The sequence below is a fragment of the Festucalex cinctus genome, chromosome 3 (genome assembly GCF_051991245.1).
Source record: "Festucalex cinctus isolate MCC-2025b chromosome 3, RoL_Fcin_1.0, whole genome shotgun sequence".
Taxonomy (NCBI): domain Eukaryota; kingdom Metazoa; phylum Chordata; class Actinopteri; order Syngnathiformes; family Syngnathidae; genus Festucalex; species Festucalex cinctus.
Window position 1 is genome coordinate 33,013,550 of NC_135413.1, and position 17,265 is coordinate 33,030,814.

General features: G+C 40.9%; 1 protein-coding gene across 10 annotated transcripts in view; it reads right to left on the minus strand.

Moving 5' to 3' along the window:
* The window catches only part of LOC144016546 (receptor-type tyrosine-protein phosphatase gamma-like), a 47,920-nt gene that overhangs the window by 4,024 nt on the left and 26,631 nt on the right, over positions 1-17,265 (minus strand). For 3 of the 10 annotated variants that reach the window (XM_077517798.1, XM_077517797.1, XM_077517802.1), the window contains exons 11-22: positions 13,036-13,076; positions 9,654-12,495; positions 8,862-9,000; positions 7,693-7,933; positions 6,496-6,516; positions 6,033-6,129; positions 5,185-5,264; positions 4,092-4,226; positions 2,771-2,905; positions 2,535-2,698; positions 1,131-1,266; positions 814-960 (exon numbers count right to left, since the gene is read on the minus strand). In XM_077517798.1, the coding sequence (XP_077373924.1) occupies positions 814-960; positions 1,131-1,266; positions 2,535-2,698; positions 2,771-2,905; positions 4,092-4,226; positions 5,185-5,264; positions 6,033-6,129; positions 6,496-6,516; positions 7,693-7,933; positions 8,862-9,000; positions 9,654-12,495; positions 13,036-13,076 (4,178 nt within the window). The remainder of the gene's footprint in view (positions 1-813; positions 961-1,130; positions 1,267-2,534; positions 2,699-2,770; positions 2,906-4,091; positions 4,227-5,184; positions 5,265-6,032; positions 6,130-6,495; positions 6,517-7,692; positions 7,934-8,861; positions 9,001-9,653; positions 12,496-13,035; positions 13,077-17,265) is intronic. The other 7 variants (XM_077517804.1, XM_077517803.1, XM_077517801.1 and 4 more) reach the window with 5 other exon arrangements.

The following is a 17,265-nucleotide window of genomic DNA, read 5'->3' on the forward strand; positions in this document are numbered from 1 at the left end:
AAAACCTTGAAAATGATAAATAAAATATTGGGAAAAAAAGAATGCTTATCTACTATTTTTACTTATAATAATATAATTTTTTTTGTCTTTACTTACTGACTTATTATTTTGTATTTTTTTTGTTTTGTTTTATTTTTGAGGTCTTTTTTTTGTGCTGTCTTGTTTTTCATTTGTTATTAAAAACACGGAAAATTATAAATAAAATATTGGGGAAAAAGAATGCATTTATCTATGTTATTATCTACTATTTTTGCCTGAATAACTTTTTTTTGTGGAGAGAGGGCTGTATTTATTTACTCATTTATTATTTTTATTTTTATTTATTTATTTTTTTAGGTCTTTTTTTTTTTTTTTATTGTTTGTGATTATTGAAAAACTTGGAAAATTATAAACAAAATATTGGGGGGAAAAAGGAATGCATTTATCTATGTTATTATTATGTTTTTATCTAATACTTTTGCTTGTTTAACTTTTTTTGTGGAGAGAGGGCTGCATATATTTACTCATTTATTTATTTTTGAGGTCTTTTTGTACTGTTTTGTTTTTCGTTTATAGTGACAACCTTTAAAATTATAAATAAAATAATGGGAAAAAAAATAATTGATCGATGTTATCTACAATTTTTGCTTTTGTTGTGGAGAGAGCGCTGTATTAATTTACTTATTTATAATTTTTATTTTTGTTTTTTCGTTTGTTATTGCAAATCTTGGAAATAACAACTAAAATATTGGAAAAAGCAGAAAAGAATGCATTTATCGACGTTGCGGCGACAGGCAGACGGATTGGATTCTCTTCCACTAGGTGGCGCCTCACCTGCAGCTGTCGGTCGAGCGTCGCGCCGCCGTCGCGCCGCGGCGTCAGCAGACGCTCGACGTACGCGTGCAGCCGCGAGGCCGCCACCTCCGTGTCCCCGCACAAGATGGCCTCCACCAGAGCGTCGTGGATGAACACGTACTGCTCCTGCACGGGGGTTACGAGAGTTCACTCTCGCGACAAACAAGATCACGAAATGTTGGCCGCCATGTTGCATGTGGCAAAGCGCTGCTACTTGGAGAGAACGCAAAGATGAATAGATGGCATGAGAAGGCGGGGAAAATAAAAAGAGATGAAATGAAAGATTGGAAGGCGACCTGCGTCTGGACCAGGTAGTTCCTCTGCGTGCGGACGTGTCGGAGGAATCCGTCCACGTCCACGGCGTCCTCCTGTCTCATCTGCCTCAGCATGCTGTCCAGCACCAGGTAGGCGCCCGTGCGGCCCACGCCGGCGCTAAGCGCAAAAACAGGAAGTTCGTCAACGTGACACGAGCGTCTTTCTCTACTTTGATCTTTCCTCTGGTCTCCGGACCTTCGGAACGTCACCCCTCTCGCAAGCATCCGGTTAAGGTCGCAAATGCACAAAAAGCGCAATGATGACGGTATGTTGAATCAGTAAGATTACCGAATGAACAATACTGAGCTCTCAAAAACAAAAACAAACACAAATGACAAAAGAACGACTGAAGAAAAGACATCAAGAAATCAGAACTGCTCACAACTTCAGCCTCGTCTTCTGATGCGTGATGTTTTTTCATGAGATTTCATTTTTATTTCATTACGTTAATGAAATAGTTTTTTTTTTTTATTTAGTTTTTTCATTAGCTTTTGTTTTTAGTTTATTTCATGAACAAAATAGTTTTTTTAATTTTAGTTGTAGTTTTTTCGTTTATTTTATGTAATTCACAAAATTGTTTTTTATTTTAATTTTATTTAATTAACGATATTGTTTTTTGGAATTTTAGTTTTAGTCTTTTCGTTGGTTTTCGTTTTTATTTTATTTCATTCAAGAAATTGTTTTTTTTTATTTGAGTTTTTCAATTAGCTTTTGTTTTTATTTTACTTCATTAACAAAATTGTTTTTTTTATTTTATTTTAGTTTTTTTCGTTAGTTTACTTTTTTTTTTTTTTTTTTTTTTCATGAATGAAATTGTTTTTTTGAATTTTAGTCTAGTCTTTTCATTGGTTTTCTTTTTTATTTTATTTTGTTAATAAAATTGTTTTTTGAACTTTAGTTTTAGTGTTTTTATTCGTTATAAATAAAATAACTTTGTTCCCAACTCCCGAGTCACTTGAGAGCGATTTTAGGAAACGATCGAGGTCCACTACACAAAAATCACAATTGTCGATCAAGTCTGAACCTTTTTGTGTTAACTTTCAACTTCGTCTTAAAAGATTCAAGAGAAAAGTATTTGACATTTGAGGACATAATTGACTCGGAAATGACTGAATGTTCCCAAACATCAAATGAAGAGTCACCGGCCAAAAAGTATTTCAAATTTTAGGCTATTTTTGATCTAGCTGAGTCAAAATTCCACTAAAGATCCTTTTGTAGCGATTCGGGACCACGAAACGAATCCGGACTGCATTTGGAGAGATTCACTCATTCCAAACTCCCAAAGACGATGATTCTCTAGTGGACATTTTTGGAAGGACAGGGAAAATCCCGATCAGGAAGTGGCGAAGGAGTCGGTCGGAATTCCCAAGTCCAAAGTGACAAACCTGCAGTGCACCACCACCGGGCCCATATTTGCCGTCCTGGCGCGTGACGACTGGCGTATGAAGCCGAGCAGCGGCAGGGCGTGGTCGGGCACGCCCATGTCGGGCCACTGCGTGTAGTGGTACTGCGTGACCACTCGCTCCTGGCCCCGCCTCCTCTGAGAACCCTGCAGACAGACGGACGGCGACCCGTCAAAAAAAAAAAGAAAAAAAAAAAAAGATAAAGCGGCCGCACGGACCTTTTTCACTTGCGTGCTGGTGACAGTGAAGGTCCGCTCGGTGTAGTGGGCCAGCTCGTGGACGCTCTTGAGCGCCACCAGCAGGCCACCGTAGTCCTCACACGTGTCAGTGGGCCAGTACTGCTCGCACTTCCTCTGAGGAACGGCACAAAACAACAACAACACGCGATCACTTCCTGTTGGCGGCGAGGATGGTCCAAGTCAAGGTTTCAATTTCAAGTCTCAAGCAAATCTCGAGTCTTAATGTTCAATCTCAAGCAAATCTCATCTTAGCCTTTTAGTCTCAAGTCTTTCTTCTTAAAGTGGTAAGTAAATCTCACGTCCTAACCTTCAGATGTCAAGTAAATATCAAGTCGCAAATCGAAAGTAAACGCAAAGTTTTAACTTTCAAGTCTCAAGCAAATCTTAGTGTTCAAATATCAAATAAATCTCAAGTCTAAATTTTAGTTTCAAGTCTTAACACTCAAGTATCAAGTCCATCTTAAGTCTTAATCTTCAAGTCCAAAGTAGAGGGGAAAAAAAGGTTCTCAATCTCAAGCAAGTCAATGTTCAAATCTCAAGTAAATCTCATCTTAACCTTTTAGTCTCAAGTGTTCTTAAAGTGTGAAGTAAATCTCATGTTCTAACCTTCTGATGTCAAGTAAATCTCAAGTCACAAGTTTAAATGTCAAGTTTTAACTTTTAAGTCTCAAGAAAATCTTCATGTTTAAATCTCAAGTCTTAATTTTATTCTCAAGTCTTAACCTTCAAGTCTTAAGTCCATCTCAAGTCTTAATCAAGTCTAAAGTAGAGGGAAAAAAAGTTCTCAATCTCAAGCAAGTCAATGTTCAAATCTCAACTAAATCTCATCTTAACCTTTTAGACTCAAGTCTTCTTGAAGTGTTTTAAGTAAATCTCATATCCCAACCTTCAAGTGTCAAGTAAATATCAATTCACAAGTTTGAACGTCAAGTTTGAACTTTCAACTCTCAAGCAAATCTTAATGTTCAAATCTCAAGCCTTCACTTTTAGTCTCAAGCAAGTCCCAAGTCTTAACCTTCAAGTCATTCTTAACTATGAACCTTCAACTAGTCAAGTCTTAATCTTCAAGTCTCAAGTCTGATCCTTTTTTCGTCTCAACTAGTAAAGTCAACTTGTGAGCGGTAGCAAATGAATGTTTTGTTGTTAATTGATCTGCAACCAAGTCTGTCGAGTCAACATGTCTTAAGTGGGTTCAAGTCCCGAATCTTGAACTCGCAAGTGGAGTCTGAAGCCTTTTGGCGTTTGTCAGGTGGTCCCAACGCGCCCTGGAGTCCGACGTGGTAAAGTGGCGGCCACTCACGCGTCCGTTCTCCAGCAGGTTGGTGATCATCACGATGACGCCGACGTTGTGCTGCCAGATCATCCGCCAGAAGTCGTCCGTGCTGGACTTGAGCGGACCCTGAGCCGCGATGTACGCGTCGCGCATCTTGTAGCCCTGCGACGGAAAACTTGCAAAACATTTGGCCCGGCGACTCCTCAACCGACTCACTAACTTACTGACTAGCTAATTCATTGAAAAATGCAAAATAATTACCTGATTTAGTACCAACTAACTTAGTGCTTAACCAACTCAATAGCTTACTGTCTAACAGAACAGAACTAACTTACTGATTTATTAACTACTAACTACTGAATGAAAAACATACTAATAAACTTAGTGGCCAAGCAATCAACTAATAAATAAATTTAAAAATGCGAAATAATTACCTGATTGAGTACCAACCAACTAGCTTACTGATTAACCAACTCAATGACTGACTGAAACTGAAGTTTAAACTCAAATGACTGATTGACCAACTTCTGACTTAACTGAGTCAACTAACTGACTGGCTAACTTACTGATTATCCGTCACAGATGAACGCAACTAACAGCTAACTATCCTAATGACTAAATAATAGTGTGACTCACTGACTAACAAACCAGTGACTAACTCACCAATGACCCTATTGATCGACTAACAGCCAACCTGCTTACGACTAACTGATTTACGAGCAGACCAACTCAACAACTCGAGAACCAACTAACTCACTAGGTGAGCTAATTAACGTAATAACCAACTGTCTAACTAATAGCTCGACTCAATGACTGACTAACTGTTTCACATTGCCATACTGATGAACTAACTGTCTGACCTACTAACCAACTCACCAATGACCTTATTGATCAACTAACACAGCCAACCTGCTTACAAGCAACAGATTCACAAACAGACTAACGCAACAAGTAACTACCAACAACTAACCAACTACCTGGTGACCTTCTGACCTACCGACAAGACTGACCGACCTTTACCCAACTAGACGACCAACCCAACCGAGTAAAACGATGGCAAATGTGAAGCGCACGACGAGACCAAAGTGAACACAAAAATGTGGTCGAGCGTCGCACGTACGTCCACGAAGTTGGCGTTGATGTAATCGCCACCGCATCCGTCCTTGTCGGTTGTCGACAGTCGCACTCGACTGTGATCGACTGAAACGGACAAAAAAAATGAAATCAAATAAAAATGCCTCAACATAAGAAGAAAAAAAAAAAAGAATATCTCAAACTTTTGATTGTCAAATTTGATGGACGAAAGTGCTTGTTGCTATGGTAACTGGCACAATCTTCTGGACAGCAGAAATCTCGTTTTTGAAGTTGACTTTTCTTTTCATTTTATAGGAGAGTTTTGAATTTTATTTTTAAATTAATTACAAAAAAAAAAAAAAAAAGGATTGCCATGTCAACTACAGAAATTCTCCCATTTACTGATTTTTTCCCCTATTTTAAAACAAAAAAAAATGTGCATCCAGTATTCAAATGCATGTCTTTTATGGAACTTTTAATATATATATATTGAAGTCCCATTTATTTAAGTTCATTTTAAATTTCATGTCATTTAATTGAATTAAAATTCCTTTGATTTTATTAAAAAAAGCCTGAACCTTTTTAAAAATATATATATATTTTTAATATTTTATATTAATATATATATATTTTTTTTATTTATATGCACTTAAAGTAAAAAAAAAAAAGTTTCTCTGTGAGCTTTTTAGCATAATCCATAGAATGTTTTTGTAATTACCACATTTAACTGAATTCAAAATGAAATTAAATGAATGAATAAGTAATTAAATTTGCGAAGAAAAGCTGTCCGTGTATCAGGGCAGAGTGGCAATGTGTCATTTCATTCCAAATTCATTGAAAATGAAATCAAAAAACCAAGAAGAAGAAACATGAAAAGTGTGTGGTCCAACTGACAAGCGAGGATGTTGCTGTATCGGTTCTTGCTCCTGTTGTCGGGATGGTTGGACGTCTCCGAGGTCATCGCCGCGTCCGACGTGCACGCTTGCACCTCCTTCCGTGCACGCACGCACGCACGCACATGAAAAAAAACAAATTCAATTCCACAAGTAAACGTTACTGTTACATATCAAAATGCTCAAAGCTTGAAGTATATACAACATATTTTCAAAACTATTTCAGATAAAGAAGTATACAAAAAAGCCAGCATTGTTTTTGTAAAAAGTAAAAAAAAATTAAAAAAAAAAATTATATGTAAGCTAAAATCTTTGTTTCAGAAGGCGAGGCTGCTTATTGAACACGTCATTCCATTTTATAATGTAACAAAAAAAATAAAAATAAAAATCCAGACAAACAAGATGGCGGCACACACGCATGCACACACGCGCATGCAAACGGTCGCCAGGAGGGGGCGTCTTACCTCGTAACTCTCTTTCAGCAGCTAGGCGGGACGAGGAAGAAGACGGGGAGCAGGGGGGGCGGGGCGTTTCCATGACAACACAAGGAGGACAACCGACGTTGAGGTGAGGACGGACGAGGACGAGACGCAGGCGGACAAAAAGCAAAGATGAACGTCAGCGCACGCAAACGGACACGCCTGCTCGCCACGACATGAGCACACTTTCCACCTTACGCCACCTTGGAACATTTTGGAGCCGACGGCCAAGCAGCAAATATTTTTGCAAAACTTGACACAAGAAAAGAGCACGAGGGAAAATTGTTGTATGTTTAAAAATGGTTTTTTTTTACATATAGCAAAACTTTTAACAAAATTACATTTCTTTTTTTTGCACTTATTTATTTTTTTGGTTTGAGATCTAATTCTTTTCTTTTATTCCTAAAACATTTTTTTTTTCAGCAGCATACATCAATTTTTTTTCTGAAAATGGACTTTTTCAGAAACATACAGAAACTTTTTTTTTTTTTTGCATTTTTTTCTTTTTAGGGATGACTTACAGAAATGCTCCCATTTACTGAATTTTTTTTCTATTTTGAAAACAAAAAATTGCATCAAAATATAAACTAAAATAAAATGTGTATACAGTATATTCAAATATTTTCAGAAATATCTCATTTTAGGGATACAAACTGAAATGCATGGCTTTTATGGAGTTATACAACTTTTAAAAAAAATATGTACACAACGTACAGAAATACACGATTCATTTTGCAGAGCTATTCTAATTTTTGGCAAATAAACTCCTCTTCTGAACATATACATTTTCCCTTAAAATATACTATAAAAATTGGAAATATGCAACAGTTATTGGAGAGGAATTGCAACTACTGTAACTTTTTAAATCATAAATGTCATGTTTTTTTTTTCATGAAATAGTTTTTTTTGTCTGAAATATGACTTGAAACCATACAACTTCTGTACTTTTTTTTTTTTTTTAGAAACTATATTTGAAAAATCAGATTTTTTTTTTCTTCCGGAAATTTGGGTCAAGCTAGCGCAATTTTCAATTGAAGCATCAAAATGACTGGAGGCCGTTTTCAAGCGACACGCACGATGAACAAAAGCACAACACATCTGGGCAGCATGCAGATGTGCACGCACGCACTCGTGCACCTTAGATACAGAAAAAGCAAAAAAAAAAAAATAGTTTTTCGGCACCTGAAACTTGCGCTGAAATCCGTCGCTTCGGTGAAGCTCGGCGACGTGTCGGACGAAATCTTGGACAGGAAGTGCGGCTTTTTCGTCTGGAAGGCAAACCGGAAGTGAAATATCTTTTTGGAGGACTTTTATTTTGGCGGGGGAATTGCCGGCGAGATTACCGGATGCGAACGCGCTGGTGTCGGCGACGCGGGGGGAGGAGCTTTCGTCCACGTAGAAATGCGCCGTCTGGAAACACAACCTGGGGGACAAAAGTTCGCAAACTTTACAACATGGCCGACTTCCTGTGTCTTTTCAGGGATGGCTTCTTGAGACTTTTTTGTAGGTCTTCTTATGACGGACATGCCTACCAAATGTCACGTTTCTATGTGAAACTGTTTAGGAGGGCTGAATTTTTTTTTCAATCATTTCAGTGGGTAAAGAAACCGGAAAAGGATTACTCAAACCATCATTTCAAACCAACATGGCCGACTTTCTGTGTATTTTCAATGATGGCTTCTTGAGACTTTTTTGTGGGTCTTCTTATGACGGACATGCCTACCAAATGTCACGTTTCTATGTGAAACTGTTTAGGAGGGCTGAATTTTTTTAAAATAATTTCAGGGGGTAGGAAAACATAAAAAGGATTCCTAAAACCGGCAATTCAAACCAACATGGCCGACTTCTTGTGTCTTTTCAGGGATGGCTTCTTGAGACTTTTTGTGGGTCTCCTCCTGATAGACGCACCTACCAAATTCCATGTAGCTAAGTGAAACTGTTTAGGGGGGCTGAAATTTTTAAAGAATTTGAGCGGGTAAAGAAACTGGAAAAGGTTTACTAACACCATCATTTCAAACCAACATGGCCGACTTCCTGTGTATTTTCAGTGATGGGTTCTTGAGACTTTTTTGTGGGTCTCCTCATGATAAACGTGCCTACCAAATTCCACGTTGCTAAGTGAAACAGTTTAGAGGGGCTGAATTTTTTCAAGAATTTCAAGCGGTAAGGAAAACGGAAAAGGATTCCTAAAACCGTTGTTTCAAACCAACATGGCCGACTTCCTGTGTCTTTTCAGGATGGGTTCTTAAGATTTTGTTGTGGGTCTCCTCATGGTAGACGCGCCTTCCAAATTCCTTGTTGCTAATTGTAACCGTTTAGGAATTGTCAAAGTCTAAATTGGTAGCACTGACCTCCAGTAGATGAGGATGCCGATGAGGACGACGAGTCCGAGTGCGGTGAGCGTGGAGATGACGGCGAGCGGGACCAGCGCTTTCCTCTCGCCGTCCCCGATGGAGCCCACGCGAGACTCGTGGCTGCTGTCGCTCACGTCTGCGCGCACACGCACAAACACACACACACACACCCGCCGTCGTTACGGCAGAACCGCGCCGACGCGCTTCAACGAGACCAAAATGCTAAACGAAAGGTTTGGAGATGTCGTCGGACGTCCAGAGGAGACAAGTTACGGCAAAAAGGTGTCAAAAAGTGTGAGAGGGCACGACGGCGACGGCAAAAAAAAAAAATATATGAAAGATGGGGACTCCAAGAGAAGAAGTTTGAATGAGAAAATCAACAAGTCAAGGACAAGATGATGATGAAGATGATGAAAATGATGAAGATGATGAAGATGACAGCGTGCCTGGCAAACTGGATTTTTCTGGATGCTTCAAACCTGATTTTAAACTTGCAAATTAGAACTTACAATGTCTAAAAATTAAAAATTGACTGAATCAGGCTAAAGCCTATGGATTTGGTTTATAATATATTATTCATTTCTGAGAGTTACAATGCTTAACTACGGTTATATCTTATCTTTTGCTGGTATGTGTGATTCTAGTCTAGTGGTGGTTTTCTGCTACTACAACAAGTCTGCCAAAGATCTTTCACATGCATGACGACTGACTGGCGGCCGGCGGCGTGACGTCAGCGGTCCCGGGTACGACCGACTCCCCGATTTCTCCCGCCGACGTGGGCGTGGTTACCTGCCACTGGCTCCTCCTCCTCTTTTTCCCAGTCCCGCTGCGTCGGCTCGGGAATGCTGAAGTCCGAGGAGGCGTCGTTGTCGTAAAGGTTCTCGGCGGGACCCGAGCCGCCCTCCTCTCTGGGGGAGGGCGAGGGGACCGCGGGTCGCCCGGACCCGGTAGTGCTCCCGCTCCCGCTGTCAAAATAGAACACCGAGGAGTGGTCGTCCAAGTCCACGGGTGTCTGTCCGGACTCCAAAGTGGCGGAAGGGGGACCGGTGGATCGAAGAAGGGTACCCTCCCCCGAGGCCGACACCTGGACGCCGTCCCACTCCTGATCCACGTCAGACCCCGAGGCGCCGTTACTGGCGTCTGCGGTGGCGGGCGTCGTGAGGACGGAAGCGAGCGATGGCGACGACGCGTGCTCGGATGCGCTCGCTGCAACAGTAAGGGCCGGCGCACTGTGAGTGGCCGGCGGTGAGGGGGACGTTGGCGAGGAGGGCGAGAGCAAAACCACCAGGCCACCGGAAGCCGCCCCAGAAAAAGAACCGACAAGGACACCCGAAGAACTGGCAAAGAGATCCAAACCAACACCCGAGGTTGTGGCCCCGAGGGGGACGCGGGGTGAGGCGTGGGGCCAGGACACCGAGGGCTCAAGGGAGCAACCGCATATGGCGTCCGAGAAGCCGCCATCGCCAACCTCAGGCAGGAAGGAGTCAGGTGTACTTCCTGTCCCGTAGCCCAAGACCTCAACTTCGTTCGAGAACGACGGCGTTAGACCCGGAGTGGCAGCAGAGAGCGGGAAGTCGCGAGTGAAGAGAACCGACGGCCGCAAGGTGGGGCTGAGCGACGCCGACACCTCGGAGAGGGACACGCCCCATTCCGACACCTCGACCGGCTCACCCGAAGAGAAAGACGCCAAGTTGTCAGCAAAAGAGAGAGCGGGACGAAAAGCGGGGTGGTGGTGGCGAGGAAGCGGGGCGGTGCCGGCATGATGGCCGGGACCAAGGGTGGGGCTAAGGGACAGGGAGACCTCTGGAAGGGATGCCCCCAATTCCGCCACCTCGCCGCGGTCACCCGAAGAGAAAGACACCAAGTCGTCGGCAAACGAGGGGGCATGGTGAGGCTGGGGAGAAGCAGGGATTGGGCCAGGCAGCAGGGCGGAGTCCAGTGAGGAGGAAGGGGTCAGCTCATGCAAGCGGGCTGAGGGGGCAGGCCAGGAGCTGGGGTGGGGCGCCGTGACATCATACAGAAGGGAAGAGGGGGAGGAAGGAGGGGGGAGGACAGACAGACGCTCACCCTTTGAGAACGGCGGCGTGGTCTGCAAAACAACGCCGCTCCGCCACACCCAAGTCCTTGTGGTTGGAAAATGAGGTATGCTGGGGGTTGTAGGCCCTCGTGGAGGAGATTTCCCCCGGGGCCCATCCTGGATCGGGACCCCAGCTTCATCAGGGAGTCCATTTTCATAGTCCGTTTCGGGTATGGTTGGACCTTCGTACGGGTCGGTGTGGACGGATGATGGCGTAATGGAATGGTCGCTAAGATGGGTCAGGTTCGTGGTCGGAGTCTTGGTTTTGGTCATGGTTAGAGTCTTGTTCATTGTTTCGGTCTCGGTTGGGGTTTTGTTCATTGGCTGGTTTGACGTCACCATCTTGTTTGAGGTTGTATTTGTAGACACCATCGTCGTATTGATGGTTGTGGTCTTGTTCGTGGTCATGGTTGCGATCTTGGTATTCATGGTTGCATTTTTGTTCGTTGGTGTGGTCAGAGGGTTTGTCGTCATTTCCTTCGTCGTATTCATGGTTGTGGTCTTGTTTGTGGTAGTGGTCAACGGCCTGGTCACGGTTGTGTTTTTGTTTGTTGCTGGGTTCATGGTTGTAGTCTTGTTCAACGGCCCGGTCATTGTCGCGGTTTTGTTAGTTGGCAGGGTCCTGGTTGTTGTCTTGTTTGCGGTTGAGTTTGTCGTCAGTTCCATCGTCGTCTTCATGGTTGTGGTCTTGTTTGTGGAATTGGCCAACGGACTGGTCACGCTCGTGGTTTTGTTTGTAGGCGGGGTCATGGTTGTGGTTTTGTTCATTGGCCTGGTCATGGTCTTGTTTGCAGTTGGACTTGTCGTCATTCCCGTTGTTCTATTCATTGTATTGGTCACTGGTCTGGTCATGCTAGTGGTTTTGTTTGTTGGCGGGTTCGTGGCCGTGGTGTTTTTTGTGGTCGTGTATGCAGTTGTGGCCATTGTCTTAGTCATGTTTGAAGTCGTCTTACTCGTAGTCACGGTCTTATTTGCGGTAGAATATGGGGTGAGTTCCATTGTCTTTTTGATGGTGGTGGTCTTGCTCATTGGCCGGGTGGCGGTTGTCGTCTCATTTCTGCTCGCGTCTGCAGCCAGTGCTGTATCCCCGTTCATGGCCGTCTTGTTAGTAGGCTCGGTCGTTTTCATGGTTGTGGTGACCGGTCTGGTCACGGTCTTGCTTGTGGCTGAAGTTGCGGTGGTGGTGGTGGTGTGGTTTAAGGGTAAGCCTATCCCGCCGTTCATCCAAGAACTGCTTACTGTCGTCAATGTCAAGTTCAGGTCCGCTTTCGTGTTTTCCGAGGACTTTGGCTCGACTCCGCCCTGGCGGTCTCGTGCGTTTGCGTACAGAGGAGTCGTGGAGGCCCCCGGTGGCCGACTGGAGGAAGTACGCTGGGAAGAGCTTGCGGCAACGGTAGTTGACTGTGTCTCGGGGGCCGCGACGTCTTGCTGCGGCGGACGGCGATGTGGTCCCCAAGTCGAGCTTGCGGGCGCTTTTGTCGTAATCCACGCTTGATCGTAATCTTCCTCTTGCACAGATTCGTTTAACGATGGATCCGGTGGGGAGGTCTCCTCCTAGTGGCAAGAAATCATAGTCAGTAGTTGGGAAGGGAAGGGAACATTTTTTTATTTTTTTTTACATTAGCATGATATAAATTCACTTGGATTTTATATATTTGGTCAATTTAATGACCAAAAATTCCCGTTCAGGGTTTATAATCAGTAAAGTAGATTTCACATTTCAAGGCAAGGCACTGCAGGTTTATTTCTATAGTGCAAAATGACGAAGGGAGTTTACAGCACAAGGGCCCGATTTTGAGAAAATCCATTCTAAAAATGCTTAATGGGGGGGAAAAGCAAAGTTTCAAACGTGGATTGAAAAACATTTCCATCTGACTTATTCGATTTTTGTGCAGTGGAACTTCTAAATGCTGCTTCACCATGTTTACTTTGAACGCTGGTTTCCACTAATGAACCCGAGTCTGCAGGTTTTTACACTCAATTAGCATTTTCCAAAATTGGACTCTGCATATTTTTGCTTTGGCATTTGCAATCAAAATCGGCCATTTGCAGGTACGGTAAGATGAATTCAATAAATAAGCAAACATTTCTTACCTCATAATCAAATGGATTCGAATCGGGGATCAGACTATTTCCTGCAACAAGAGCACACGTGGGGACAAAATGAGTTGAAACAAACAAACAAACAAAAAAGACTATTATTGAGTTCAAATGAATGAATTTGTCATGAGGCGGGAAAGAAAGTGATGAGAGCATTTTGGAGGTGAAAGGGAAACGCGAAGAACGACATCCGCAAAAATCCAATTTTGCAAACTCGACTCTTGTTGGCGACTAAAGATTTTTTTTTTTTTCTCTTTCAATCCAAAAAAAGTGCGTCATTGTGGAATTGCCAGTTGGGAATAAACTAGTTTTGACTGGATGATGTCGTTTGAACGTTGTGGTAAAGTCGTTTGAATGCATTTTCACTTTTTCACGATAACGTGACCAGCGAATGCTACAATTGCGTATTTGCAAGTCAATACCCCCGCGGCATTATGGGAAAAAAGATCTTTGACCATTTATCCTACATTTTTACCAATAAGTTTCACCGACTTTAAAGCCTTCAAACGAGTTGTTCCGGATGTTCTAACGACTCAACCAAAATGTTCGACAGACTTTATCAAGACGTTTGAACACATTTGCAGTATGTTTTTGTTTTTGTTTTTAAGGACATTAGAAAAACTTCCATACGATTTGACCAAAAAATTTTAACTTTTACTAAAAACGTTCAAAAACAACTTGACCGAAAATCTTAAGAAATTCTACCAAAACATTTGAATGAATTTTCAGTACGTTCCAACGGCTTGTTCAAGACGTTTGAACGACTTTTATCAAAATGTTCAAAAGACTTTAATACGTTTTAAACAAAAGATGCAGTCCTTTTTTTTTTTTTTTTAAAAACAACTTTAGGAAGACGTTCAAACGACTTGACCAAAAAGTTCAAGCAATTTTATTTCATTATATTACATTTGAATGAATTTGCAGTACGTTCGAATGGCTTGTTCAAGACGTTCGAACGACTTTATCAAAATGTTCAAAAGATTTTATATCAAGACGTTTTAAACAAATTTGCAGTACGTTATTTTTTTTTTTTTAACAACTTTAAGAAGACGTTCAAACGACTTGACCAAAAAGTTCAAACAACTTTATCAATACGTTCAAATGACTTTGCAGAACGTTCAAACAACATAGAAATGTGGCAGGAATAAACTTTGACAAGAAAACAAAACAAAACTGGAGTTGCCTTCACTCAACTTTTGCGGATGACGACCATTTTGGGGGACTGACAATCACAAAGACACACACAAACAAACACACAAAAATAAAAGTGAGCGGAATTGTGTGAAAATAAAAACTTTCCATTTCAATGCGAGTAGCAGGAAAGTGACGAAGGGACGCTGAGACATTTTTCGTGCTATAAAAAGCAGAAAGGAAAACAACATCATCATGCCGGGATTGGCCAAACACGGGAGTGAAAAAACCAAAGCGCATTTGCAGTAAATCGATTGGCGCTCGGTCCTCCTCAACGGGCCGCGCTCACGTTTGAACTCCGCCCGTCTGACACCACCCAGGCGGAAAACAAACGCAGCAAAAAAAAACGGAAAAAAAAGGCGTTTCCTGCAAATGCGGCCGGTGGGCTTGAAGGGGCGGAGCTTGCTTCTTACCTGTTACGTGGGCACGGTTGCAACTGGTTTGTGAAGCATGAAGTAACGTTTACAAGTTTAGCAATGGGGGGGGGAAAATTACATTAAATTAAATAACACGTCATGCATCTAAATCTGTGCTTCTGATGGAGTCGTAACTTTAAGGGCCGCAAAAGCATCTGCAAGAAGTTGATATGTCATATCATTTTAAAAAAGTGCAATCCTTCGTTATTGGAATTGGGCATCAATAATAATAATAATAATAATAATTTTGAGCAAATTAAAAGGTCAGGTGTAATTGTTATGTATAATCACATAAATATGACATTCTGGCATAGTCTTTTTTTTTTTTTTTTTTTTTAACAAAAATTATATTTTTTAACAGAAATTAAGATATCACCCCCCCCCCCCCCCAAAAGATATTATTTTTTTCTCTTTTTTTGTAGAATAGTGTCCTTTTTAAAAAAAAAAAATAATAATAAAGCCATATTTCTCCAAAACAAAAGAATAATAAAATGTGTAATATTTTAAATTTTATAAATTATTATTTTATATGTATCTTAAATACAAATATAAAATAAAATATAAATATAAAATAATAAAATTAAAATAAAACTCCTAATGTTAGGCAAATAAATTTACTTTCTTTTTGGAATTAACTTGTTAAAATGTGACATTATTTAACTTTTCACATGATAATTTCTCTTGGGGAAATCGGAACTTGAGCGTCGTAAGATTTTTATAGCGCCAAACTACTTTGTTGTTGATTTTAAAGGTTATGACATTTTCTTGAGAAAAACAAAAACAAAACAACAACAACTTTATTATCATAACATTTTTCACAACAATTAAATCGGGGGCTTACACTATGGTAGTTATTTTTATTTTGCATCAAGATTATAAGGGGGTCCTTCGAAAACATTCTAAAAAAAAAAAACATGTCAAAAAATTGTCAAAAAATATGACAAAATCATATTCAAGGTCATTGGCAAGGTCGCTTTTGTTTACTTTTCTTTGTTTAGCTAAAAAAAAATAAAAATAAAAATCATATTGACCGTTTGGAAAGGCAAGCAACAATTTCTGCAATTGGAATTATAGTCACTTCAATAAAATAAAATAAAATACAATTAATTAAATGTAAAAAAAATAAAATAAAATAAAAAAAATAGATTGATACTACGTAACAAAGTGTTTTTATTTAGTTTGTGTCAGATTGAAATGATCTGTGTGTATTATTATGCCGCCCCCTGTTGGTCTGGGCTGTGAAATTCATATTGCAATAATAATATTCCATAAGATGCATTCAAGCGCTTGTGTTACTGTTTTAATTCAACCACGTGTGTTACAGATGAAGCCACAAGCTAACATCGGTCTTACTGTGAGCAGCACAAGAAAAAAAAGATGGCGGCGGTGACGACGACGACAAGAAGCATCTCGGAGGAGGATGAAGAAGAACAAGAGAAAAAGTCGTCAGGACAAAAAAGAAGACGAGCGTCGAAACAAAAAAATTCAACATTGAGAACGAAAGTTGGGCTGAAGGGATGAAAAGAACGAGAAAAAAAAAAAAAAAAAAACAATCACGTATGATCAGATGAGCGACACTGAAGCACGGGACAGCTTAACGACGCGGCTACCTTGACTTAATTAGCGCTCGACACTCTTCAAATTCTTTCATGGACACAAAACACAAAATATTACTTTTTTTTTTTTTTTGACACTCTTAAAACGATTTGCTCCAAACGAGGAACCCAAATCGGGTAAGCGAGCTTACCCAGTGCTGGTTCACTCTTCATGTTGTACCTGATTTGGCCACTTGGGGGCAGTGTGGTTCCGTGCGTTCTGATATAACGTTCAAATTTCAACTTGCTTCAAAAATTCACACCATCTTGGGAATATTTTGTCTGATTTCACAGTACTTATAGTATTCGCACAATTTAATGTTAAATATCAACTTTTCCTCATTCATTTTCAATGGGACTGACATTGAACTTTTTCTCAGTCCCACTTTCCACGCCCACTTCCAGACATAGAAGTTTGCTTCATAAGCATTCCACATGCATTCAAATCTTAGCATTCAGCTTTCAGCATTCCCACGCAATTTCTCCAGAAATTGCACTTAGTCTAGTTGTGGGAATGTTGTTCTTTTTTTTTTAAATTCTCCACACTTTTTTTCCTTTTCCATGGGACTGACATTGAACTTTTTCCTAAGTCCCACTTTCCACGCCCACTTCCAGACATGCAACTGACCATCATTACCAGCTCAGTGGGGCACTTGGTAAGATGCATTGTCCAGTAAGGTCGCGGGTTCGAATCCCACCTCTGACTGTACATTACAAATGTATCCATGGCAATTATGATCAGTGAATACAGTATACCATCTATCGAAAATAAATGATGGGTACTGCATGCCTAGGTGGTGCTATTGCGTGAATTTTATTTCTTTCTTTGTATTTTTTGCATTGGATATCATGAGTTCCATTTTTGTTTTTTGGGCATTCTGCAACAGATTCATGACATTTGCGTGCATTTCAAAGAGGAAACGTGATTTGTCATACGAGTCGTAATTCAATTGGTAAGTCAAGGTAGCGGCGTTGTCACAAAATGGATGCAAGCGCGTGTTTAAACGTCGATCAACCCTTCT